We start from the raw sequence: 25,766 nt of genomic DNA on the forward strand, positions 1-25,766 counted from the left end.
GGTGCAAGGGGCAATAATATGTAACCGCTGTGCACTATATACCAAATCAAGTGACTCTCAGCAAGTTTCTACACTTGCAGAACATCGACAGTCACTAAAGTTATGTAGAGAAACAGCTACTTCGCCTGGCTGGAGTGTCTAGAACCAGGGGGCATAGTCTCGGGAAAAGGGGTCGGCCATTTAGGACTGAGATGAGGAGGAATTTCTTCACTCAGAGGGTGGTGAATCTTTGGAATTCTCTACCCCAGAGGGCTGTGGAGGCTCAGTCATTGAGTATATTCAAGACAGAGATCGATAGATTTTTGGACATTAAGGGAATCAAGGGATATGGGAATGGGGGGAGAAAGTGGAGTTAAGGTGGAAGATCAGCTATGATCTTTTTGAATGGCGGAGCAAGCTGTATGGCCTACTCCTCCCACACCCTCAACTAGGTCCAATGATTCCTCACCCACTAGTCTGCTCGACCTGAACACTGCACTCGGTCTGGACTCCCCTTGCGGAATGCCTTGGGCGGTTGGCTAGTACTGTTAAGTGTCCTGTGTCTGTGTCAGCACAGTGTCGTGTGGCAGAGTCGCTTCACTTTCCTTTCACCAATTGGATCTCGCGACCAAAGGCCACTATGCCTTCAACCAAACATGTTCTCAAATTCCAGATCCCACAGATGACCATCTTGTCAACTTGCCCATTCAATCAATCATATCTCGGCAACAATCAGATCCCAGAACCATCTCTGTGGTGCAAGTTCTGATTGGTTCAATCATTAAAAACTTGTTATGTTCTGCTCCAAAGCAGGATTTCATGCAAAGTACAGCCATGACACAAGATCCTTACCCACCCCACTATATACTCCTGGAGATAAACTTTATTACCTCGGTAACACTGGGGGAAAAAAATCAACAGGCTCAACTCGGAGTGCAACTTACCCCGCGAGCAGCCGGCCACACTCCTATACCCAGGGCCAGCCCAGTTCAGGGGCCCGAAAGTGAACTGCCTAAGCACAGGAGACAAGCCCGTGCTGCTGACTAAACCGCTCCCCGCGCTCAGCTGCTCGATTTGCCCGTTCCATGTTGTCCTACTTTCTCCCCACTCCCACAGCCCAGGCCTGCCTATAGGAGAGAGAGAGACAGAGAGAGAGACAGAGAGAGAGAGACAACGAGAGAGAGAGACAACGAGAGAGAGAGACAACGAGAGAGACAACGAGAGAGAGGGACAACGAGAGAGAGAGAGACAACGAGAGAGAGAGACAACGAGAGAGAGAGAGACAACGAGAGAGAGAGACAACGAGAGAGAGAGAGACAACGAGAGAGAGAGAGACAACGAGAGAGAGAGAGACAACGAGAGAGAGAGAGACAACGAGAGAGAGAGAGACAACGAGAGAGAGAGACAACGAGAGAGAGAGACAACGAGAGAGAGAGACAACGAGAGAGAGAGACAACGAGAGAGAGAGACAACGAGAGAGACGAGAGAGAGAGAGACAACGAGAGAGAGAGACAACGAGAGAGAGAGACGAGAGACAACGAGAGAGAGACGAGAGAGAGACAACGAGAGAGAGACAACGAGAGAGAGACAACGAGAGAGAGACAACGAGAGAGAGACAACGAGAGAGAGACAACGAGAGAGAGACAACGAGAGAGACAACGAGAGAGAGACAACGAGAGAGAGACAACGAGAGAGAGACAACGAGAGAGAGACAACGAGAGAGAGACAACGAGAGAGAGACAACGAGAGAGAGACAACGAGAGAGAGACAACGAGAGAGAGACAACGAGAGAGAGACAACGAGAGAGAGACAACGAGAGAGAGACAACGAGAGAGAGACAACGAGAGAGAGACAACGAGAGAGAGACAACGAGAGAGAGACAACGAGAGAGAGACAACGAGAGAGAGACAACGAGAGAGAGACAACGAGAGAGAGACAACGAGAGAGAGACAACGAGAGAGAGACAACGAGAGAGAGACAACGAGAGAGAGACAACGAGAGAGAGACAACGAGAGAGAGACAACGAGAGAGACAACGAGAGAGACAACGAGAGAGACAACGAGAGAGAGACAACGAGAGAGACAACGAGAGAGAGATGAGAGACCATGAGAGAGACGACGAGAGAGAGACGACGAGAGAGAGACGACGAGAGAGAGACGACGAGAGAGAGACGACGAGAGAGAGACGACGAGAGAGAGACGACGAGAGAGAGACGAGAGAGAGAGACAACGAGAGAGAGAGAGACAACGAGAGAGAGACAACGAGAGAGACGAGAGAGAGAGAGACGAGAGAGAGAGAGACAACGAGAGAGAGACGAGAGAGAGACAACGAGAGAGAGACAACGAGAGAGAGACGAGAGAGAGACAACGAGAGAGAGACGAGAGAGAGAGACGAGAGAGAGACGAGAGAGAGAGACAACGAGAGAGAGACGAGAGAGACGAGAGAGACGAGAGAGAGAGAGAGAGTGAGAGACGAGAGAGACAACGAGAGAGAGACAACGAGAGAGAGACAACGAGAGAGAGACAACGAGAGAGAGACAACGAGAGAGAGACAACGAGAGACGAGAGAGAGACAACGAGAGAGAGACAACGAGAGAGAGACGAGAGAGAGACACGAGAGAGAGAGACAACGAGAGAGAGACAACGAGAGAGAGACGAGAGAGAGAGACGAGAGAGAGAGACGAGAGAGAGAGACGAGAGAGAGAGACAACGAGAGAGAGAGACGAGAGAGAGACAACGAGAGAGAGAGAGAGACGAGAGAGAGAGACGAGAGAGAGACAACGAGAGACAACGAGAGAGAGAGAGACAACGAGAGAGACAACGAGAGAGAGAACGAGAGAGAGAACGAGAGAGAGAACGAGAGAGAGACAACGAGAGAGAGACAACGAGAGAGAGACAACGAGAGAGAGACAACGAGAGACAACGAGAGAGAGACAACGAGAGAGACGAGAGAGAGAGAGACAACGAGAGAGAGACAACGAGAGAGAGACAACGAGAGAGAGACAACGAGAGAGAGACAACGAGAGAGAGACAACGAGAGAGAGACGAGAGAGAGACAACGAGAGAGAGACAACGAGAGAGAGACGAGAGACAACGAGAGAGAGAGACAACGAGAGAGACAACGAGAGAGAGAGACGAGAGAGAGAGACGAGAGAGACAACGAGAGAGAGAGACGAGAGACAACGAGAGAGACGAGAGAGAGACAACGAGAGAGAGAGACAACGAGAGAGAGAGACAACGAGAGAGAGAGACAACGAGAGAGAGAGACAACGAGAGAGAGAGACAACGAGAGAGAGACAACGAGAGAGAGACAACGAGAGAGAGAGACAACGAGAGAGAGACAACGAGAGAGAGAGACAACGAGAGAGAGAGACAACGAGAGAGAGAGACAACGAGAGAGAGAGACAACGAGAGAGAGACATAATCCTGCCCATTGCACTGTACGGTAGTGAAGTATGGGGCCCGCTAAATCACCAAAGCTACACTAAATGGGAAAAACATACAATAGAAGCCCTACATGCAGAATTCTGCCGAAGCATCCTTCGCACCCAAAGAAAAACGCCAACAAATGCATGCAGAGCCGAACTAGGCAGATACCCACTGATAATAAACATCCAAAAACGAGCACTAAACTTCCTAAATCACCTCAAATCTAGCTCCCCAGACACCCTTCATTTCAAAGCCTTTCAGACCCAAGAGCTAAACCCAGAAAAGAGTCCCCTGAGTCAGCTGCTACGGAAACTAAGTACTCAGCCGGACCCTGACCAGCCCCAGACCAACACAGCCGTCCAAACACCAATCCAAGTGAACCAAATCATTAAAAAATGCAAAGAAACCTACCTGGAACATTGGAACAAAATAACCGAAAGCCAAAGCAGATTAGAATGTTACCGGGCCCTAAAAAGAGAATATAAACTGGCAGACTACCTCACGACCATCAGAGACACAAAACAGAGACAGACCCTCACCAGGTACAGACTAAGCGACCACCAACTGGAAATTGAAAAAGGCAGATACAAGAAATCCTGGCAGCCTAGAGAGAATAGAATATGCGATCAATGTCTGGCTGGCGAGGTTGAAACAGAAATGCATTTCCTCCTAAAATGCGAAAAATTCAACACATCAAGAAACATATTATTCAACAAGCTAAGCCAAACAACCCCAGATTTCAAGGAATTGGATGATCTGTCAAAATTGAGATTAGTCCTAGAAGGAGACAGACCATACCTTGGGGCCAAATATGTAACAACATGTCACAACCTGAGGACTGTTTAAAATTAAGACTGTTTAAAATTAATATTGAACGTACCAAATGAAGTACAAAGACTGTTTAAAATTAATATTGTTTAAAAGTAATATTGTATGTACCCAACAAATGTCAAATCGATTGACACCTACAGAATGTTGGAAAACTGTACCTTTTTGCTATGTAAGCTTTGGCAATATGGTTCTCTGTAAACTTTCATGCCAATAAAGCATTTTAATTGGAAATTGGAATTGGAGAGACAACGAGAGAGAGAGACAACGAGAGAGAGAGACGAGAGAGAGAGACAACGAGAGAGAGAGACAACGAGAGAGAGAGACAACGAGAGAGAGAGACAACGAGAGAGAGAGACAACGAGAGAGAGAGACAACGAGAGAGAGAGAGAGAGAGACAACGAGAGAGAGACAACGAGAGAGACAACGAGAGAGAGACAACGAGAGAGAGAGACAACGAGAGAGAGAGACAACGAGAGAGAGAGACAACGAGAGAGAGAGACAACGAGAGAGAGACAACGAGAGAGAGAGACAACGAGAGAGAGAGACAACGAGAGAGAGAGACAACGAGAGAGAGAGACAACGAGAGAGAGAGACAACGAGAGAGAGAGACAACGAGAGAGAGAGACGAGAGAGATAGACGAGAGAGAGACAACGAGAGAGAGAGACAACGAGAGAGAGAGACAACGAGAGAGAGAGACAACGAGAGAGAGAGACAACGAGAGAGAGAGACAACGAGAGAGAGAGACAACGAGAGAGAGAGACAACGAGAGAGAGAGACAACGAGAGAGAGAGACAACGAGAGAGACGAGAGAGAGAGACGAGAGAGAGAGAGACGAGAGAGAGAGAGAGAGACAACGAGAGAGAGAGACAACGAGAGAGAGAGACGAGAGAGAGAGACAACGAGAGAGAGAGACAACGAGAGAGAGAGACAACGAGAGAGAGAGACAACGAGAGAGAGAGACAACGAGAGAGAGAGACGAGAGAGACAACGAGAGAGAGAGACAACGAGAGAGAGAGACAACGAGAGAGAGAGACGAGAGAGAGAGACAACGAGAGAGAGAGACGAGAGAGAGAGACAACGAGAGAGAGAGACAACGAGAGAGAGAGACAACGAGAGAGAGAGACAACGAGAGAGAGAGACAACGAGAGAGAGAGACAACGAGAGAGACGAGAGAGAGAGAGACAACGAGAGAGAGAGACAACGAGAGAGAGAGAGACAACGAGAGAGAGACGAGAGAGACGAGAGAGACAACGAGAGAGACGAGAGAGAGACGAGAGAGACGAGAGAGACGAGAGAGACGAGAGAGACAACGAGAGAGAGACAACGAGAGAGAGACAGAGAGAGACAACGAGAGACAACAAGAGAGAGACAACGAGAGAGAGACAACGAGAGAGAGACAACGAGAGAGAGACAACGAGAGAGAGACGAGAGAGACAACGAGAGAGAGACAACGAGAGAGAGACAACGAGAGAGAGACAACGAGAGAGAGACAACGAGAGAGAGACAACGAGAGAGAGACAACGAGAGAGACAACGAGAGAGAGACAACGAGAGAGACGAGAGAGAGACAACGAGAGACAACGAGAGAGAGACAACGAGAGACGAGAGAGAGACAACGAGAGACAGAGAGAGAGACAGAGAGAGAGACAACGAGAGAGAGACAACGAGAGAGAGACAACGAGAGAGAGACAACGAGAGACAACGAGAGAGAGACAACGAGAGACGAGAGAGAGACAACGAGAGAGAGACAACGAGAGAGAGACGAGAGAGAGACAACGAGAGAGACAACGAGAGAGAGACGAGAGAGAGAGAGAGACAACGAGAGAGAGACAACGAGAGAGAGACACGAGAGAGAGAGACAACGAGAGAGAGACAACGAGAGAGAGACGAGAGACAGACGAGAGAGAGACGAGAGAGACAACGAGAGAGAGACAACGAGAGAGAGACAACGAGAGACAACGAGAGAGACAACGAGAGAGAGACAACGAGAGAGAGACAACGAGAGACAACGAGAGACAACGAGAGACAGAGAGAGAGACAACGAGAGAGAGACAACGAGAGAGAGACAACGAGAGAGAGACAACGAGAGAGAGACAACGAGAGAGAGACAACGAGAGAGAGACAACGAGAGAGAGACGAGAGAGAGACAACGAGAGAGACAACGAGAGAGAGACGAGAGAGAGAGAGACAACGAGAGAGAGACACGAGAGAGAGAGACAACGAGAGAGAGACAACGAGAGAGAGACGAGAGAGACAGACGAGAGAGAGACGAGAGAGACAACGAGAGAGAGAGAGACAGAGAGACGAGAGAGAGACGACGAGAGAGAGACAACGAGAGAGAGACAACGAGAGAGACAACGAGAGAGAGACAACGAGAGAGAGACAACGAGAGAGAGACAACGAGAGAGACGAGAGAGAGACAACGAGAGAGAGACGAGAGAGAGACAACGAGAGAGAGAGACGAGAGAGACGAGAGACGAGAGACAACGAGAGAGAGACAACGAGAGACAACGAGAGAGAGACAACGAGAGACGAGAGAGACAACGAGAGAGAGAACGAGAGAGAGAACGAGAGAGAGACAACGAGAGAGAGACAACGAGAGAGAGACAACGAGAGAGAGACAACGAGAGAGACGAGAGAGAGACGAGAGAGAGAGACAACGAGAGAGAGAGACAACGAGAGAGAGAGACAACGAGAGAGAGAGACAACGAGAGAGAGAGACGAGAGAGAGACGAGAGAGACAACGAGAGAGACAACGAGAGAGAGACGAGAGAGAGACAACGAGAGAGAGACAACGAGAGAGAGACAACGAGAGAGAGACAACGAGAGAGAGACAACGAGAGAGAGACAACGAGAGACAACGAGAGAGACAACGAGAGAGACGAGAGAGAGAGACAACGAGAGAGAGACAACGAGAGAGAGACAACGAGAGAGAGACAACGAGAGAGACGAGAGACAACGAGAGAGACGAGAGAGAGAGACAACGAGAGAGAGAGACGAGAGAGACAACGAGAGAGAGAGACGAGAGACAACGAGAGAGAGACAACGAGAGAGAGAGACGAGAGAGAGACGAGAGAGAGACGAGAGAGAGACGAGAGAGAGACGAGAGAGAGACAACGAGAGAGAGAGACAACGAGAGAGAGAGACAACGAGAGAGAGAGACAACGAGAGAGAGAGACAACGAGAGAGAGAGACAACGAGAGAGAGAGACAACGAGAGAGAGAGACGAGAGAGAGACAACGAGAGAGAGAGACAACGAGAGAGAGAGACAACGAGAGAGACGAGAGAGAGAGACAACGAGAGAGAGAGACAACGAAGGAGAGAGACAACGAGAGAGAGAGAGAGAGAGACAACGAGAGAGAGAGAGAGAGAGACAACGAGAGAGAGACAACGAGAGAGAGACAACGAGAGAGACAACGAGAGAGACAACGAGAGAGACAACGAGAGAGAGACAACGAGAGAGACAACGAGAGAGAGACACAACGAGAGAGAGAGACAACGAGAGAGAGAGACAACGAGAGAGAGAGACGAGAGAGAGAGACAACGAGAGAGAGAGACAACGAGAGAGAGAGACGAGAGAGAGAGACGAGAGAGAGACAACGAGAGAGAGAGACAACGAGAGAGAGAGACAACGAGAGAGAGAGACAACGAGAGAGAGAGACAACGAGAGAGAGAGACAACGAGAGAGAGAGACAACGAGAGAGAGAGACAACGAGAGAGAGAGACAACGAGAGAGAGAGACAACGAGAGAGAGAGACAACGAGAGAGAGAGACAACGAGAGAGACAACGAGAGAGAGAGACAACGAGAGAGAGAGACAACGAGAGAGAGAGACAACGAGAGAGAGAGACAACGAGAGAGAGAGACAGAAATGCATTTCCTCCTAAAATGCGAAAAATTCAACACATCAAGAAACATATTATTCAACAAGCTAAGCCAAACAACCCCAGATTTCAAGGAATTGGATGATCTGTCAAAATTGAGATTAGTCCTAGGAGAAGGAGACAGACCATACCTTGGGGCCAAATATGTAACAACATGTCACAACCTGAGGACTGTTTAAAATTAAGACTGTTTAAAATTAATATTGAACGTACCAAATGAAGTACAAAGACTGTTTAAAATTAATATTGTTTAAAAGTAATATTGTATGTACCCAACAAATGTCAAATCGATTGACACCTACAGAATGTTGGAAAACTGTACCTTTTTGCTATGTAAGCTTTGGCAATATGGTTCTCTGTAAACTTTCATGCCAATAAAGCATTTTAATTGGAATTGGAATTGGAAATTGGACAACGAGAGAGACAACGAGAGAGAGAGACAACGAGAGAGAGAGACAACGAGAGAGAGAGACAACGAGAGAGAGAGACAACGAGAGAGAGAGACAACGAGAGAGAGACAACGAGAGAGAGACAACGAGAGAGAGACAACGAGAGAGAGACAACGAGAGAGACAACGAGAGAGAGACAACGAGAGAGAGACAACGAGAGAGAGACAACGAGAGAGAGACAACGAGAGAGAGACAACGAGAGAGAGACAACGAGAGAGAGACAACGAGAGAGAGACAACGAGAGAGAGACAACGAGGGAGAGACAACGAGAGAGAGACAACGAGAGACAACGAGACACAACGAGAGAGACAACGAGAGAGAGACGAGAGAGACGAGAGAGACAACGAGAGAGAGACAACGAGAGAGAGACGAGAGAGACAACGAGAGAGACAACGAGAGAGACAACGAGAGAGAGAGACAACGAGAGAGAGAGAGAGACGAGAGAGAGAGACAACGAGAGAGAGACAACGAGAGAGAGACAACGAGAGAGAGACAACGAGAGAGAGACAACGAGAGAGACAACGAGAGAGAGACAACGAGAGAGAGACAACGAGAGAGAGACAACGAGAGAGAGACAACGAGAGAGACAACGAGAGAGAGACAACGAGAGAGAGAGAGACAACGAGAGAGAGAGAGAGACAACGAGAGAGAGAGAGAGACAACGAGAGAGAGAGAGACAACGAGAGAGAGAGACGAGAGAGAGACAACGAGAGAGAGACGAGAGAGAGAGAGAGACAACGAGAGAGAGAGAGACAACGAGAGAGAGAGACAACGAGAGAGACAACGAGAGAGACAACGAGAGAGAGAGACAACGAGAGAGAGAGAGACAACGAGAGAGAGAGACAACGAGAGAGAGAGACAACGAGAGAGAGAGACAACGAGAGAGAGAGACAACGAGAGAGAGAGAGACGAGAGAGAGAGACAACGAGAGAGAGAGAGACGAGAGAGGAGAGAGGAGAGAGAGAGACGAGAGAGAGAGACAACGAGAGAGAGACGAGAGAGAGAGAGACGAGAGAGAGACAACGAGAGAGAGAGAGAGACGAGAGAGAGAGACAACGAGAGAGACGAGAGAGACAACGAGAGAGACGAGAGAGAGACGAGAGAGAGACGAGAGAGAGAGAACGAGAGAGACGAGAGAGACGAGAGAGAGACAACGAGAGAGACAACGAGAGACGAGAGAGACGAGAGAGACGAGAGAGACGAGAGACAACGAGAGAGAGAGAGACAACGAGAGAGAGACAACGAGAGAGACGAGAGAGAGAGAGACAACGAGAGAGAGAGAGACGAGAGAGAGACAACGAGAGAGAGAGACAACGAGAGAGAGAGACGAGAGAGAGAGAGAGACAACGAGAGAGAGACAACGAGAGAGAGAGACAACGAGAGAGAGAGACAACGAGAGACGAGAGAGAGACAACGAGAGAGAGACAACGAGAGAGAGACAACGAGAGAGACAACGAGAGAGGCAACGAGAGAGACAACGAGAGAGACGAGAGAGACAACGAGAGAGACAACGAGAGAGGGAGACAACGAGAGAGGGAGAGACAACGAGAGAGAGACGAGAGAGAGAGACAACGAGAGAGAGAGACAACGAGAGAGAGAGAGACAACGAGAGAGAGAGAGACAACGAGAGAGAGACAACGAGAGAGAGAGACAACGAGAGAGAGAGAGACAACGAGAGAGAGAGAGACAACGAGAGAGAGACAACGAGAGAGAGAGACAACGAGAGAGAGAGAGACAACGAGAGAGAGACAACGAGAGAGAGAGAGAGACAACGAGAGAGAGACGAGAGAGAGAGAGACAACGAGAGAGAGAGAGACAACGAGAGAGAGAGAGACAACGAGAGAGAGAGAGACAACGAGAGAGAGAGAGACAACGAGAGAGAGAGAGAGACAACGAGAGAGAGAGAGACAACGAGAGAGAGAGAGACAACTGTTGTGTATGTAACCTGTTCCACCTTAAGAGAGCTTAAGCCTGTTCCACCTTAAGAGATGTACTACTTTCTCAGGCTGCTGTAGACGTAATACCGGGGGTGAACACACCGGTATATAAGCACTGTGCAGTAATCTTGTATTCAGTATAGTCCCTACCTCCAACCAGTAAAGACCTGTTTTTATTGTTACTTATTAGTCTGTGTCTTATTTAACTAAATAATTCACAGACTTAACACTGGCGACGAGTCAGGTTCTTACCCTGCGGCAGTTATTCCACGGCGGTTGAAGAGAGGTTTCAAACCACACCACCCCACTGGAAGCGACAGGCATTAGGACCCTGAAGCCTCCATCAGCTTGTGAACCGGAGTAGAAGACAGGGCTGGGGAAGACAGAGGTACAGGGCGATAGCGATCGGCAGATAAGGGCCGGGCCGCTTTGAAGTGAGGGGCGCAGCCGGGCCATCGATCGCAACCACCGATAAGGGCCGCACTCGGGCTGAAAGGGCAGCGGCTGCAGAAATTGAAGGCGCGAGAGCCGCGGTGCACAGCGCGGGCCATCGATCGCGATCGGGAGATAAGGGCTTTGGAGTGCGAGGCGCAGCCGGGCCATCGATCGCAAGCACTGATAAGGGCCGGGTCGCTTTCAAGTGCGAGGTGCAGCCGGGCCATCGATCGCATCCACTGATAAGGGCCGCACTCGGGCGATCGCGGCGAAGATAAGGGCCGCACTCGGGGGCTGAAGGGAGACGGCGTCGGGGGACGGGTGAAGACCGTCAAGCGCGGGAAAACCGCCATTTTGTGGGCGGAGGACGACGGCAAGAGCGGGAAGCCGCCATCTTTGATAACAAGTAAAGAAAAGAAAATCTGAGAAATTGCAAATCTACAATGCCTAAACACGGGAATATTAGCACCTTTGATAGTGACCTCGAAGATTGGGCCATATATGTTGAAAGAGTAAAAAATTATTGTAAGGCCAATAAAATTCGTGACCAAGACAAAGCTCTAACATTATTAAATTTAATGGGTGCGAAGACATACGGGCAATTGAAACACCTGTTATCACCAGATGAACCGGCGGATAAGACGTTCGATGAGATTGTTACTGTCCTGAAAGATCATCTAAACCCCACGCCGCTGATGCTAGCGGAACGATTTAAATTTTACGACAGAAGGCAGCTACAGCATGAAAGCAATGCTGAATATTTGCTGGAATTGCGTAAATTAGCAAAATATTGCCAGTTTGGAACGGGACTGACAGATGCACTACGAGACAAATTTGTGTGTGGTTTATTTAAACAGGATACACAAAAGCGACTGCTCGAGGAGAATGAGCTGACGCTTGAGAAGGCGGTCACTATGGCAGCAGCACACGAAGCCGCAGCGAGAGGCACGGCAGTAATGCAGCTACGGTCACCGGAGCTCAGTGCACACAAATTGGGTGAGAGTTCTGGCAGATGTTATCGTTGTGGAAAGACAACGCATGATCAGAACCAGTGTTGGTTTAAAAACCAAGAATGTAGAACTTGTGGTAGGCTTGGACATATAGCTAGAGTATGCAGGTCAGGGAAGAAGACCAGCAACAAGAAGTCACCGCAAGGAAAATACGCAAAAGTACACAAGGTGGCCGAACAGGAGTCCGATTCAGACGCTAGCAGTAATGAACTGGCTGGCTTAAGCAGTATTGAACTGGCTAGCTTAAGGGTACTCAACGTTGGTAAGGGTGCAGACCTCCAGACAATTTGGGTTACTCTTCAGATAGAAGGAGTCCAAGTAAAAATGGAATTGGACACTGGATCGGCATTGTCGGTCATGAATAAGAAAGATTACAGAAGGTTATTCCAACATATTCCCCTACAGGATACGGAGATTATATTGACAACCTACACAGGGCAGAGAGTGTACCCCATCGGGACAATAAAAGGTTGCAGTGGCCAACAAGGGCGAAGGAAGTCAAATAATGGACTTATATGTGCTACCGGAGGGAGGTCCACCACTACTAGGCCGGGAGTGGTTTAGAAACATAAATATGGACTGGCATTCGCTAAAAGCCATAAAGAGTGAGAACTCGGTGCAGATAATCAGCCCAGACTCTAGAACTGATGATGGTCAGACCAACCCATGTGCAAAAGACAAAGTTTCAGCACAGAATTCCACTGAGCAACAACAACATAGTTTAACAGAGAATTCTGAGTCTGTCAAGTCGACTGATATGCACATTTTTGAGGGACACTGGGCTCGAACTCAACTCCATTTCAAACTACAACAGCAATTAGAACAAATGATTCGCCGTTTTGAGCAAGAGATGAATGAAATAAAAAAGTTCTTTGTTACAGAGTGGGAGAATCTGGAAAGGCAACAGAAGCAACTGATGGAGAAAATGGAGCAGGAGCACACCAACCATCTGCGCAAGGAGGCCGAACGAATCAAAGCTGATTCAGGTTCTGAAGGTGCGTGCCATAATCTGGTGTCAGAAGAGTTAACGGTCAGCCAACTTCTTCATATGCTGAGGGACAAGACTCTGAAATGGGAAAAACTTGAACACGAGCTGCGATCTTCAAAGGAAAAGGGTTCGGAGCTCTCAAAAGTCATTGAGATGGCTGATGTGACGACACAGACTGAAACGACTGCAACAGAGCAGCCATTGGATGCCAAAAGTACGCTGACTCACGTCAATGTAGAACAACAGACCGCTGAAACAGCTGCTCCGGTAGAGGGATTGCATAGTCCGATCAATCAATCTCCAAAGGAAGTTGAAGTATTAAAATCACAAATGAGGTCACTAGTAAACGACTTGCTGAAAGCCCAGAAAAAGCTGGATGCAGAGGTACACATGAAGAAGTCTCTTCAGGAAAGATGTCTGGATTTGGAACAAGAGCTGGCTAACGTCCAGCTGGGTATGGAGGAAATAGACGACCCTCTCACTGGTCTAGCTCAGGACGACACCGAATATTACCATGACCTGGTGGACGACACCGAATGTTACGATGTCCTGTCCTGCCCAGCTTGTAACTTCGACTCCCAAAGTGCAGAAATCATGGAGGAGCACCAAAAGTCTACGGAACATCGGGAGAAGCTGGCTCTACGACGGAAACAGGAGGAAGAGAAGGAGGAACTGCGCATGCAGCTGGCAGCTGTGGCAGCTGACAATGGAGCCCAGAGAGTCTCCAAGAAGCAGAAAAGGAAAAGTAAAAACAGAAGATGACCCATCTGAACCATTATCACCTCTACCAGATCACACACGTGGTCCCACCGAACGGAGCCAAATCAGTTCGGAAGTTCAAGCTGTTAAATCCATGAAAGGACTATTGAATGAGTAACGTGAACCGACTACACCACAGAGATTGAATCTGTGAACTGTTTTCCGCAGAGACTGAATCTGTGATATGTTACGTTAAACATGAAGTTATATATGTATATATGTTATTACGTTATGTTAAATGGGGGGATGACTATAAAGCTAAGAAGGGAGGAGTGTTGTGTATGTAACCTGTTCCACCTTAAGAGAGCTTAAGCCTGTTCCACCTTAAGAGATGTACTACTTTCTCAGGCTGCTGTAGACGTAATACCGGGGGTGAACACACCGGTATATAAGCACTGTGCAGTAATCTTGTATTCAGTATAGTCCCTACCTCCAACCAGTAAAGACCTGTTTTTATTGTTACTCATTAGTCTGTGTCTTAATTAACTAAATAATTCACAGACTTAACAACAACGAGAGAGAGAGAGACAACGAGAGAGAGAGAGAGACAACGAGAGAGAGAGAGAGACAACGAGAGAGAGAGAGAGAGACAACGAGAGAGAGAGAGAGACAACGAGAGAGAGAGAGAGAGAGAGAGAGAGACAACGAGAGAGAGAGAGACAACGAGAGAGAGACAACGCGAGAGAGAGCGCGAGAGAGAGAGAGCGCGAGCGAGAGAGCGCGAGAGAGAGAGCGCGAGAGAGAGAGCGCGAGAGAGAGAGCGCGAGAGAGAGAGCGCGAGAGAGAGAGCGCGAGAGAGAGCGCGCGAGAGAGAGCGCGCGCGAGAGAGCGCGCGCGAGAGAGCGCGCGCGAGAGAGCGAGAGAGAGCGCGCGCGAGAGAGAGAGAGAGAGAGAGAGAGCGAGAGCGCGCGCGAGAGAGAGCGCGCGCGAGAGAGAGAGAGCGCGCGCGAGAGAGAGCGCGCGAGAGACCGCGCGAGAGACCGCGCGAGAGACAGCGCGTCTTGCTATCTTGCTCCAGACAACTGATACAGATGAAAAATCAACAGTGCAGAAAGAAAAATAGCAGATTGAGGTATAATCACAAACTGCAAAGTTGACAGGGAAAAATGTTGAAGCAGGTCCAAGGAAAGAGTGAAATCAGCATCAATCTCACTGTTACAGCATCACAGTTTAGGGATTTTTTCCCCTCTGCTTTTTATGTTTATTGGAATAAATGGTACTGAAGTTGTCCACGTCACTTTTGATGTCAAGCATACAAAAGAAACCAGGTAGGGTTTCCTCTCCTCGGAGGCGAGTACGCCAGGAAGCATCAATAACCCACGCCTGGATAGATGTGTGAATGCTGGAGGACGGAGTCAAGATCGGCTGTGGGCCTCTCTATAGCCTCTCAACACTCACACGTGAGGAATGGTCACGTTGATGAGGTACTGGAGGTCACGGAGCCCGACCCCAGTAACCGTCAGTTCCTGCAGGAGAGGGCAGGAGAAATTGTCAAAAGAAAACGGTGTTTCTTGGTTTGTATTAAAACCTATCTTCACAGAATCTACAGAATCTACAGCAGTGCAGATAGAGGCCATTTCGGCCCATTGAGCCTGCACCGACACATATCCCACCCTACCCCCCGTAACCCCACGTATTTAATCCCCTAACACTGAGGGTCAATTTATCATAGCCAAATCAACCTAACCTGCACATCTTTGGACTGTGGGAGGAAACCGGAGCACCCGGAGGAAACCCACGCAAACACGGGGAGAATGTGCAAACTCCACACAGTCGCCCGAGGCCAGATTTGAACCCGGGTCCCTGGCGCTGTGAGGCAACAGTGCTAACCACTATGCCACCGTGCTTCTTCTTTGACCAAGCTTTTGGTCACCTGTCTTATTATCTTTTTGTGGCTCGGTGTCAGATTTTAACGCTCCTGTGAAATGCCTTGGGACGTTTTTACTACATTAAAGGCACGGTGTAAATAAATACTATTTATATTGACATTGTACACAGGAGCATTATCAAACAATATCTGGTGCCAAGCTGCATTAAGAGATTGGGGCAGGTGACCAAAAGCTAGTCAAAGAGGGAGGTTTTGAGGAGCGTCTTAAAGTCGAAGAGAGGCGGAGCAGTTTAGGGAGGGAATTCCAGAGATCAGGACCAAGGCAGCTGAAGGCACGGCCGCCAATGGTGGAGCGATGAAAATTGGTGACGCGCGAGTTGTTGATGCCTGCAGAAAAATAAAAAGTGTTCTGAACACAGCCGTCAAACTGCAAAGAAGGCTGACTGCTGTGCCTGTCTCTCTATGTACCGGTCTTTTAACACCTCTGTGGTATGTAGACATTATAACACTGGAGCCAACAAGGTGACTGTACTTAATAAACTACCTGATAAGACTTGCACAGGTGGCAATAGCAGTTGCCAAAAGAATTTGGCCATGGGTGTGCCTCACAAAGTGATTTCCACAATTATCGTATCAATCCATTATTGAAACGTCCATCAGCTTATTGAAATTCTTTGGTACTAATCAGTTCGACACTATAGCACTGATTTCCCAACCAAACCAAACACTCGTACAATCAAGCCTCATGCTTGCTTGTCACACTCAGGATATGTTTTGTCAGCACTCAATTCGCACAAAAGCTTGTTACACTTGAGAGAGTTGAAGAAAATGCAAAACATTGTCCCACTCCAGAGACTCGAGCAGACAACCCAGCACGATATTCCAGTGCACTGCTGAGGGAGCGCTGCACTGTCAGAGATGCCGCACTTCCAGTGAGACGTTAAACTGAAGCCCAGTCTGCCCTCTCGGGTGGATGTAGGAGATCCCTCGACAGTCGAACAGGAGAGTTCTCCCGATGTCCTGGCCAACGTTTATCTCTCAACCAACAGTGCCAAACCGATTATTTCACGGTGGTTAGTTGGGACCTTACTGTGCGCAAATTGGCTGTCGCATTTACCTACATTACAACAGTGACTAGAAAGAGGAAGGAACTTTAATATCCTTCGAGTCCCAAAGTGCTTCACAACCAATGAAGTACTTTGAAAGTGCCGTCACTGTTGTAATGTAGACCACACTTCAAATGTACCTCACTGGCCATGAAGTGCTTTGGGACGTTAGTTCCTTCTTTCAGCTCTCCCACATCTACTGTTAGCTGCTTATGAACCTGCATCAGTGCCACTTATGATGGGGTCTCTGGCCGAGACCGCCCTACCAACGAAGTTGGAGGAGGTCAAGTAAAAGTAAAAGGGCTCTGGGTGGGGAAGCAATAGAATCATAGAAATTTACAGCACAGGTGGCCATTCGGCCCATCGTGTCTGTGCCGGCCGAAAGAGAGCCTACCAGCCTAACCCCACTTTCCCGCTCTCGTTCCGTAGCCCTGCAGGTTACGGCACTTCAAGTGCATATCCGAGTACTTTTTAAATGCAATGAAGGTTTCTGCCTCTACCACCCTTTCAGGCAGTGAGTTCCAGACCCCCACCACCCTCTGGGTTAAAAAAGATGTTCCTCAACTCCCCTCTAATCCTTCTACCAATTACTTTAAATCTAAGCCCAAATAGTTGTGGAAGAATAAACCAACAGAAAGCTGAGGAAACTTGTATTTAATGTCTATTCAATTAAACTTTGTGAGGGCAATGTTAGCTTTTTCCACATAGTGAAACAAATAAAAGCTCTGTAACACCCCAGTTTCAAGGCTTTAATCATAAGCTTATCAATGACAAGGTGCTGGCCTGTCAATATTTGGACACAGTGATAATAGCTGCTACTATTTGCTCAATTGATCGTTTCCTGCAGTTGGTACTTTTTTTTATATTTTGCGGTTTCCATGAAATAGCTAACAGGACGTTTTCCGACTCTTGTTTAGTAAGAGTCAACGAGATTCGCTTCCAACTCAACTAGGCATTATTTTCACAAATGTTTTACTCTAATTATCAGAGCGCAGCCCGCATTATCTGCTGCAACGGGAGGGGCCTTTCTGGGGGGACAACAGAAGTCGGTGAATAATTGAGAGTGCGTGCATTTTGGTTAGACAGGGATGGTGCAGCAACATCATGCGCGGTAGAATGAAAACAAATATAATACAGTACAAATCTTTCTAAGGCTGTGAGCTTCCTTTTGGAGATTAGCATTAGAGTAAGGCTCTGTCCCGTGAAAATTCTCCTGGATAATCTGGGACGTCGAGAATAATCGAGGTTCCCCTGTGCACATCTGTAAAACTTTGTGGGGAAACACAACTGAACTCCAGCGTGTTAAAACACATGCTGCCAAATTTAAACGACCGATCGATAAAAATGAAAAAACCCCAACCCCACCCAAAGCAGCACTGCTGAAATCAGTAGAACGCTAAACAAAATTGTGACTCAATAAAGTAACCACTCAAGCCTCAGGGCAAATTATAATACATTAATAACACTGTGGTGTTGCGCTGTCTACCAGACAAGACTGCTTACACAACTTTACAGTTTGTAAGATATACACCACGGGCTGCGTTGGAGCACGTTACAAGGCTGTGGCGCTTGTGGTGACATCATCAACATCAGCAAAGCTCTTCTGAGCCCCGGAGCTTCCCGCAGCTCCCTTCGACACAACTGCTTCATTATATAGGTGTGTGCACCAACCATTGATTATGGTGTGCAGCCTTCCACAATCTGCCAGGACAGTCTTCTGAGCTATGTCACGTGGCAGGGTAAGATTATGCAACCTCATTTCTACAAGAAAGCTGCTGATACAATACATTAGCACCAACAATTATCTCTCACTGCAACGAATGGTTATAATTCGTGCTCTGTTGTATCGCACGTAACTTTGCACGTTACAAGTTGTATAATAATCATCACGTTTCCCTGCTTTGTACGCTATTAAAGATCACTGCTTTATCACCACTCTTGCCCAAACTAAATATTTATTACTACATTTAAGGTGCCTTAAGAAACATAAGAAATCGGAGCAGGAGTAGGCCATGCGGCCCATCGAGCCTGCTCCACCATTCAGTAAGATCATGGCTGATCTTCTACTCCACTTTCTCACCCTATCTCCATATCCGTTGATTACCTTAGTGTCCAAAAATCTATTGATTTCAGCCTTGGATATACTCAACAACTGAGCATCCACAGGGGTAGAGAATTCCAAAGATTCACAACCCTCCGAGTGAAGAAATTCCTCCTCATCTCAGTCCTAAGTGGGCAACTCCTTATTCTGAGACTATGACCCCTAGTTCTAGACTCTCCAGCCAGGGGTAACAATGTCTAAGAACTGTTGAGGAGGAAAGATGTGCGTCCAGTTACACAAATTATTACAAGCTAGTGCACAGGTACAAATAGGCTAAACTGATGCCAATTCAACTGGCCGCTTTGTAAACCCAATCATTAAAAAAAAACACACACAAATATTTTCTAAGATTTAGCTTTTCAGTCCCCAGTGTAGTTTTTCAAACAAAGCAAAGCAAACCCCAAATAACACAAGGGTGACCTTGCACATCAGTGTTAGAGCGCAGGTTCTCCAAGGGAATCCCCTTGCTCTGCATCACACATCGCATTGTTTGTTGAAGGCAAATGACAGATTATTACACAAGAAGCCCTATGACTATAAATACTTTTATAATGACATATGTGGAGACAGTCTTCAGGTATGTATCCACAAATTCTATCATATTTAAACCTTTCCATAAAACCCACATTTTAATTCATTTCTTTGTTACATAGGTTGTACAGCACAGAAACAGGCCATTCAGCCTAACTGGTCTATGCCGATGTTTGTGCTCCACACAAGCCTCCCCCCACCGTACTTCATCTCACCCCCAACAGCATATTCTTCTACAGGAAACTTTGGTTTATCCGGAGGTTAACTGTCCGGAATGCTCGAGCCACCGGCAAAAATCAGGAGCCGTTTCGTTAGGTTTTTTTTCTTTTCGTTGCTTTTTTTTCACCAGTCAGGCTCTGCAAGGTCTCGCTGAAGCTGTTGCTAAGCTACAGAGACGCTTGCAAGGTACGGCCGACTGTTTAGTAGCAGGGTTTGTTGCCAGATACGGAGCTCAAAATCTCTGTATGTTTCAACATTAGCGCTGGTTTGTGCGGCAGTTTTGATGGGACGGCAACAGCTCGGTCCCATCGGTGCCAGATAGCACAAAGTTTCCTGTATTCCTTTCTCCCTTGTGTGTTTATTGAGCTTCCCCTTAAATCTATGCTGTTCGCCTCAACCACTCCCTGTGGTAGCGAGTTCCACATTCTCACCACTCTCTGGGTAAAGAAGTTTCTCCTGAATTCCCGATTGGATTTATTAGTGACTATCTTATATCTGTGGCCCCTAGTTTTGGATTCCCCCACATGGAAGCACCTTCATTACGTCTACCCTATCGAATCCCTTCATAATTTTAAAGACTTCTATTAGGTTGCCCCTCAGCCTTCTCTTTTGTAAAGAGAGCCCCAGCCTGTTCAGTCTTTCCTGATAGTTGTAACCCCTCTGTTCTGGTATCATCCTTGTAAATCTTTTTTGCACCTTCGCCAATGCTTCCAAATCCTTTTTTGTAATATGGAGACCAGAACTGTGCACAGCGCTCGGCGTGTGATCTAACCAAGGTTCTCCACTTCTCTGCTTTTCAATTCTACTGCTCTCGAAATGAACCCCAGTGCTTTGTTTGCATTTGTGATGACCTTGTTAACCTGCGTTGCTACTTGTTGTAACGTCAATAGTGAATTGCCAAACAAATCAAAGACGGAGCTACTGTAATAATTCGTTGAGCAAGCAGACAGCCCTCAAAATAAAAATAACATTAAACACAACTGAAAGATTTTCCTCTTAGTTTTAGTTTTTTTTTAGAAAATAAATTTCAAGAACTGAAGATACACTGCCCTGAACCCGAGATGACCCAGAACGCTCCAGAGGTAGTGTCAGAAAGTTAACACGACGAATCATAGGATAGTACAGCACAGGAGGAGGCCATTCGGCCCATTGAGTCTGTGCCTGCTCTTTCGAAGAGCAATAGAATCATAGAAACGATACAGATCATTTATCTGCATTACAACAGTGATTATCCTTCAAATGTAATTCATTGGCTGTGAAGTGCTTTGGGATATCCTGAGGATGTGAAAAGCGCAATATAAATGCATGTTTTTCTTAAAAACAAACAACATCCACTTCCTGCAAACATAATACTTACTTCCTGTCACGCTTTGCTGATTGGTTCAAAGTAGAGCAGCAACAATTCAGAACTGAAGCGGTAGGGAACATGAATGAAAAGCGACAAAATCGGCTAGAAAATTACCAGTGAAAAACTACGAGGGGATGTCACAGAAACAAAATCAAGATGCGGAGGCAGCCTCGACCAATCAGCCCTGGTGCAAATCCAAATTGGCAGCCCGGCAAAGTAGAGGGTTTCTACTTTATAATAACGTATGGCAAAATGGGAAATATAGAAGCAAACCAAATGTTTGCAAGTAAGAGCTAAGGGGGCAATTACGCATGTTTTGATTTTCATATCCATTATTATGGGGATTATTACAGGAATACTGTATCATGTAATGCACAATCTACTATTCGGCTGTTAAGGAACGATTGTGTGTCTTAAGGCCATAAAGTCTATTGGTTAAGTAATCACAGCAACAGGTCAGAGTTTAATAATGTTTTGGTGTAGGAACAGTGCCTGCAAGTTTCAGGACTTCAGGCCAGAAGCACCCAGCAATTATACGACAGGTTAACTTCTCTGGAACGAGAAGGCGGCACATTGGACACAACAGGCCGTTTAACTGGGCATGTGCGCTCGCCGGGAGTCTGATTGTCGCGTAAATAACGCATAAAGTGCTGTTAGCCTCTCTGTTATTTTTACAGAAAAATCTGGCCCAATCTGTTTGTATACATCAGATTTTGGAGAGATGGTGAAATTTCAGTTTCATATTATGCCATGCTAATACCCGTGACTTCAAAAATACACACACCCAAACTGAACAAATTAATAAGGAATCCTCCAGCAGCAGGGGCCGATCGGGAAAACAAAGTATTCTCCAAGTTTGACGTCTTCTACTTACAGTCTTTGGTACAATCTGCTTCTTAGGCTGACCAATCTTGAAAGGAATCCTGCAAAACAAAATTCAAATTTTACCATTTCAACTCTGTACAGTATTTGCTCAGAGCCCCACTTTACAGTGATGGTCACAAAGTGCTGAGTGAACATTAAACCCTGCTACTCTAACGTACTTCTTGCACACGCTAGATGTCTCCCCATACTGTGTCAAAAGATAATTAATGGAAACAGAACACACAAACACTTTTGTGTTATGGTGCAGTACGTCCAATACTGCAGAGTCCAACTTGTTCAAGAGCGCACTGGCCAGCGACTCCACTATTTATTGATTTGAAATACAAGAATGAAATAGAAGTTATGAGTATAACGCTTTAAATCACACAGTCAGCGGGCAAGCGAGTGTTCTTCACTAACTTTGCTCAGCGACAATGCTCAGTCGTTGAATATATTCAAGACAGAGGTAGATAGATTTTTGGGCACTAAGGGAATCAAGGGATATGGGGAGAGGCCGGGAAAGTGGAGTTGAGATAGAAGATCAACCATGATCTTATCGAATGGCGGAGCAGGCTCGAGGGGCCGTATGGCTGACTCCTGCTTCTATTTCTTATGTTCTCACGTAACCCCAAACAGCCACTCTCGTGAATGCTGTACCGTGGAAACATTGTTAACTGGTCTGTGTCCGCAGGCTGCCAAAGAGTAAGAGGGTCCAACTCCTGCCGATTTCAACTGTGCCAGCTTGAGGAGTTGTAGAGTTTGGGAAGGGCGAGAGGCAAAGTAAAGCACCTACTAAAACCTAGAGTTTAAATAGAGATCGTTCAGTCGCTCTATGGATTCTGGGATAGCCTTAATTCCCCTCAGCATTTCCTTGCTTTCTTTCAAGAGGACGAAGCGGAGGAACAGGACTGAATCCTACTCTCAACGTCCCACAGCCTAGGGGGCTGTGAATGGAGGCCTGAATGTACCATAAGCCACGGGCCTGTTGTGAAGACGACACCAGGCTGCATCAAGAGTACCACTTGAGTAAGCTGAAAGCTTTTTTGCAGCATCACCTGTGTCAGCTGTGGCTCAGTGGGCAGCACTCTCGCCTCGGAGTCAGAAGTCCCACTCCAGAGACTTGAGCACAACAATCTAGGCTGACAATCCAGTGCAGTACTGAGGGAGTGCTGCACTGTCGGAGGTGCCGTCTTTCAGCCGAGACGTTAAATCGAGGTCCCGTCTGCTCTCTCAGAGGAATATAAAAGATTCCATGGCACTATTTCAAAGAGGAGCAGGAGAGTTCTCCCCGGTGTCCTGACCAATATTTATCCCTCAATCAACATCACCAAAAAGCAGATGATCTGGTCATTATCACGTTGCTGTTTGTGGGATCTTGCTGTGCGCAAATTGGCTGCCACGTTTCCTACATTACAACAGTGACTACACTCCAAAAGTACTTCATTAGCTGTAAAGCGTGTTGGGACATCCTGAGGTCGTGAAAGGCGCTATAGAAATGCAAGTCAGTCTTTCTTTCTGAAAACAGCTCCTCCCCTGCAGCTATTTCAAGCACTCAGTTTCTACTGACCATGTGAGGAACTCACTGGGATGAGTTGGCATCCTTTGCACGCAGCATATTTGTAAAACAGCCTTCCCATCCCAACCTTGCTACTCAAGGATAACCATTTCTGAATTAACAGATGATAAAATACAGACAAATGGCTCGAAACCCAAGAAGCCACAGTGATCTATAACCAAAACTAACCGGCATCAGAACAAGAGAGACAGTACAAGAGGTCTGACAAAGTAATGGTAGAATTATTGCAGTTACGGTATTATTGTTGGCCTAAAGTTTTCAACGGGTACTCACGATACACAGAAGATAGGAGCAGGAGTAGGCCATTCGGCCCCTCGAGTCTGCTCTACCATTTAATGCGATCTTGGCTGATCATCCAAATTCAGTACCCTGTCCCTGCCTTCTCTCCATACCCCTTGATCCCTTTAGCCTTAAGAAATATATCTAACTCCTTCTTGAATATATTTAATGAATGCAGTTTTAAAAAAATTGTGCCACATCAGTTTCTTATATTTTTCGATACAAACTGATCCTCAATACTCCAACTACCAGAGTTTAAATAATGCTTTAAGTTTGTAATTATAGAATTTCAAATTGCTCAATCCTTTGTGAAGTTTGATCTTTTGAAACTTATTATTGACAATTTTGGAGGCAAGGAAATCACCTTGTATTCTCAGTGCCAACGTTTGATAAGACCCATTGGAGAAACGTCAGAGAGCGCTCAAAATGCAAGCGGCACTTCATCCAAGGTAACTCAGTTTAACACGCCACGGACAAATGACCTCACCCAGTGATTTCTATCATCTACAATCAAGTAAAAAAAAAAGGGAATTGCACAAACAGTTATACTCGTCATTCTGAGAACAGCATCAGTAAAATATCAGTTGACTGTCTGAAAACCACAGAATGAGTATTAAAAGGACAGAGATGGGTAACAATAGCAAAGAGCAGAGTGAATAGAGAAGGTATGAATAGTCGGCTGGATAAAGGAAGGGTTCTATAAATGATTATTTTTATCTAGCATGTTCTGAAAAAATTTCTATCATTACAGCATCAATATTACAGTGAGAAAGACACTCCTTATATCTCAACTGTATTATTGCTGCAATATTACATGATTCGTGAGCCTGGTCGTGTGTGAGATAAACTGACAGGCCCACAAAGGAAAGAATTCCTTGCAGATGCCAGTGGTCTAAGGGCAATTAAAAATGTTCCATTCTGTAGACTGAGAAAAGATATGTCTCATTCACTTGAATTGTTTTGCAATACCATTTCTGGAACATCACTGGAAGGTGCCACCCTGTTCATTGTCACAATAGGACAGCCGAGGTTGCTGCAACAGAACGTTTGGAAACAGACTTCTTGCTTTGCCTCACACTCCCAATTTTCTCTCGCTTCCCGCAGGTGCTCCACAGCCAGCAGTCCTCACCTCGCGGCTGGTGAGCTACACCCAAGTGTCAGGAGGTTATTTGGCTATATGAGGCATCACAGCCAGGCACAAACCTTCTGTTCTGCATAACTTAGTACGACAGTATATGGCACATGTGCCCACTGCACCATCGGGAGAAACAATTGCAGAATTCATTTGAAACCAAGTGGAATAAAACAATCCACAATGCACAAAAAAAATTCCTTCAGATTACAGGAAACCCTGTGCTCTTTATATTAATTGCCCTCTGCAATTTGACCAAATCAATACGTTGGGGCCGACTTCAGTTCGCTGAATGGACTGCTGTGTGGCAAATGTCATTTAATGTGGACAGTGCAGTGTCATGAACTCGGGGCAAGAAAATTCCAGGCCAGTAAAAGTAGCTGATCGGTACCTGGAACAATAGCGGATCGTGCATTAACAAAGTGGATCAACCTTTATTCTTTTTAATGTTGCTTCAAATGAGAGCTGGTTTTTTTTTTATTTGCCGATGGGCAGAAAACAAAAAGCTAGACCTGCAATCTCACTGAATTTACAGACTGCTTAAACGCTGACAGTCCTGAGAAGGCACAGCGGGTCAGTCAGCGATGGCTCCACCATCAAATCTGACAGAGTCTCCCCCCCCCACATCCAACCTGTTATTAGTCCGTCCTTTCTCTTCCAAGTGCAGGTGGATCTGCCTTGCTCTTGCAGCATTTGCAGTTTTGATGTGACTGTTTTTGTATTGATTTGCAGCCAGCGGCTCCAGTAGCTTGGGTCTCCCGCAGCAACAGGCGGACGAAGGTAAAACGAACAGCTTCTGTTAAACTGGCAGCCAGGGAGGCCTGTTGTTCCACGGGGTCTTGGAGCCTGCTGGTGGGCTGACTCTGGCCACTGAAGGAGTCGCAGCACCATTTGGGAATGTCCCTTGACGATGTCAACAGAAACCAGGCGAGCACGACATCTTCACCGTTATAACGACGCCACGCCGTAATTACACTGGGCAAGCGCAAATCCCCAATTCACAAACAGGCAAACATGAAGGACATGGAAAGAGCAGAAGGCCCATCAAGCCGACTCCACACCTTATGTTGGCTCGAGAATTGC

At 46.8% G+C, this 25,766-nt stretch overlaps 1 protein-coding gene across 1 annotated transcript in view; it reads right to left on the reverse strand.

Annotated features, from left to right (window-relative positions):
- bin3 (bridging integrator 3) overlaps nt 1–25,766 on the reverse strand; it is a 133,772-nt gene that overhangs the window by 100,587 nt on the left and 7,419 nt on the right. The window contains exon 2 of the mRNA XM_085970912.1: nt 21,707–21,755. Within this exon, the coding sequence (XP_085827038.1) occupies nt 21,707–21,755 (49 nt within the window). The remainder of the gene's footprint in view (nt 1–21,706; nt 21,756–25,766) is intronic.

Source organism: Somniosus microcephalus, chromosome 30 (genome assembly GCF_052327205.1).
Source record: "Somniosus microcephalus isolate GS21.2 chromosome 30, FLI_Smic_1.0, whole genome shotgun sequence".
Taxonomy (NCBI): Eukaryota; Metazoa; Chordata; class Chondrichthyes; order Squaliformes; family Somniosidae; genus Somniosus; species Somniosus microcephalus.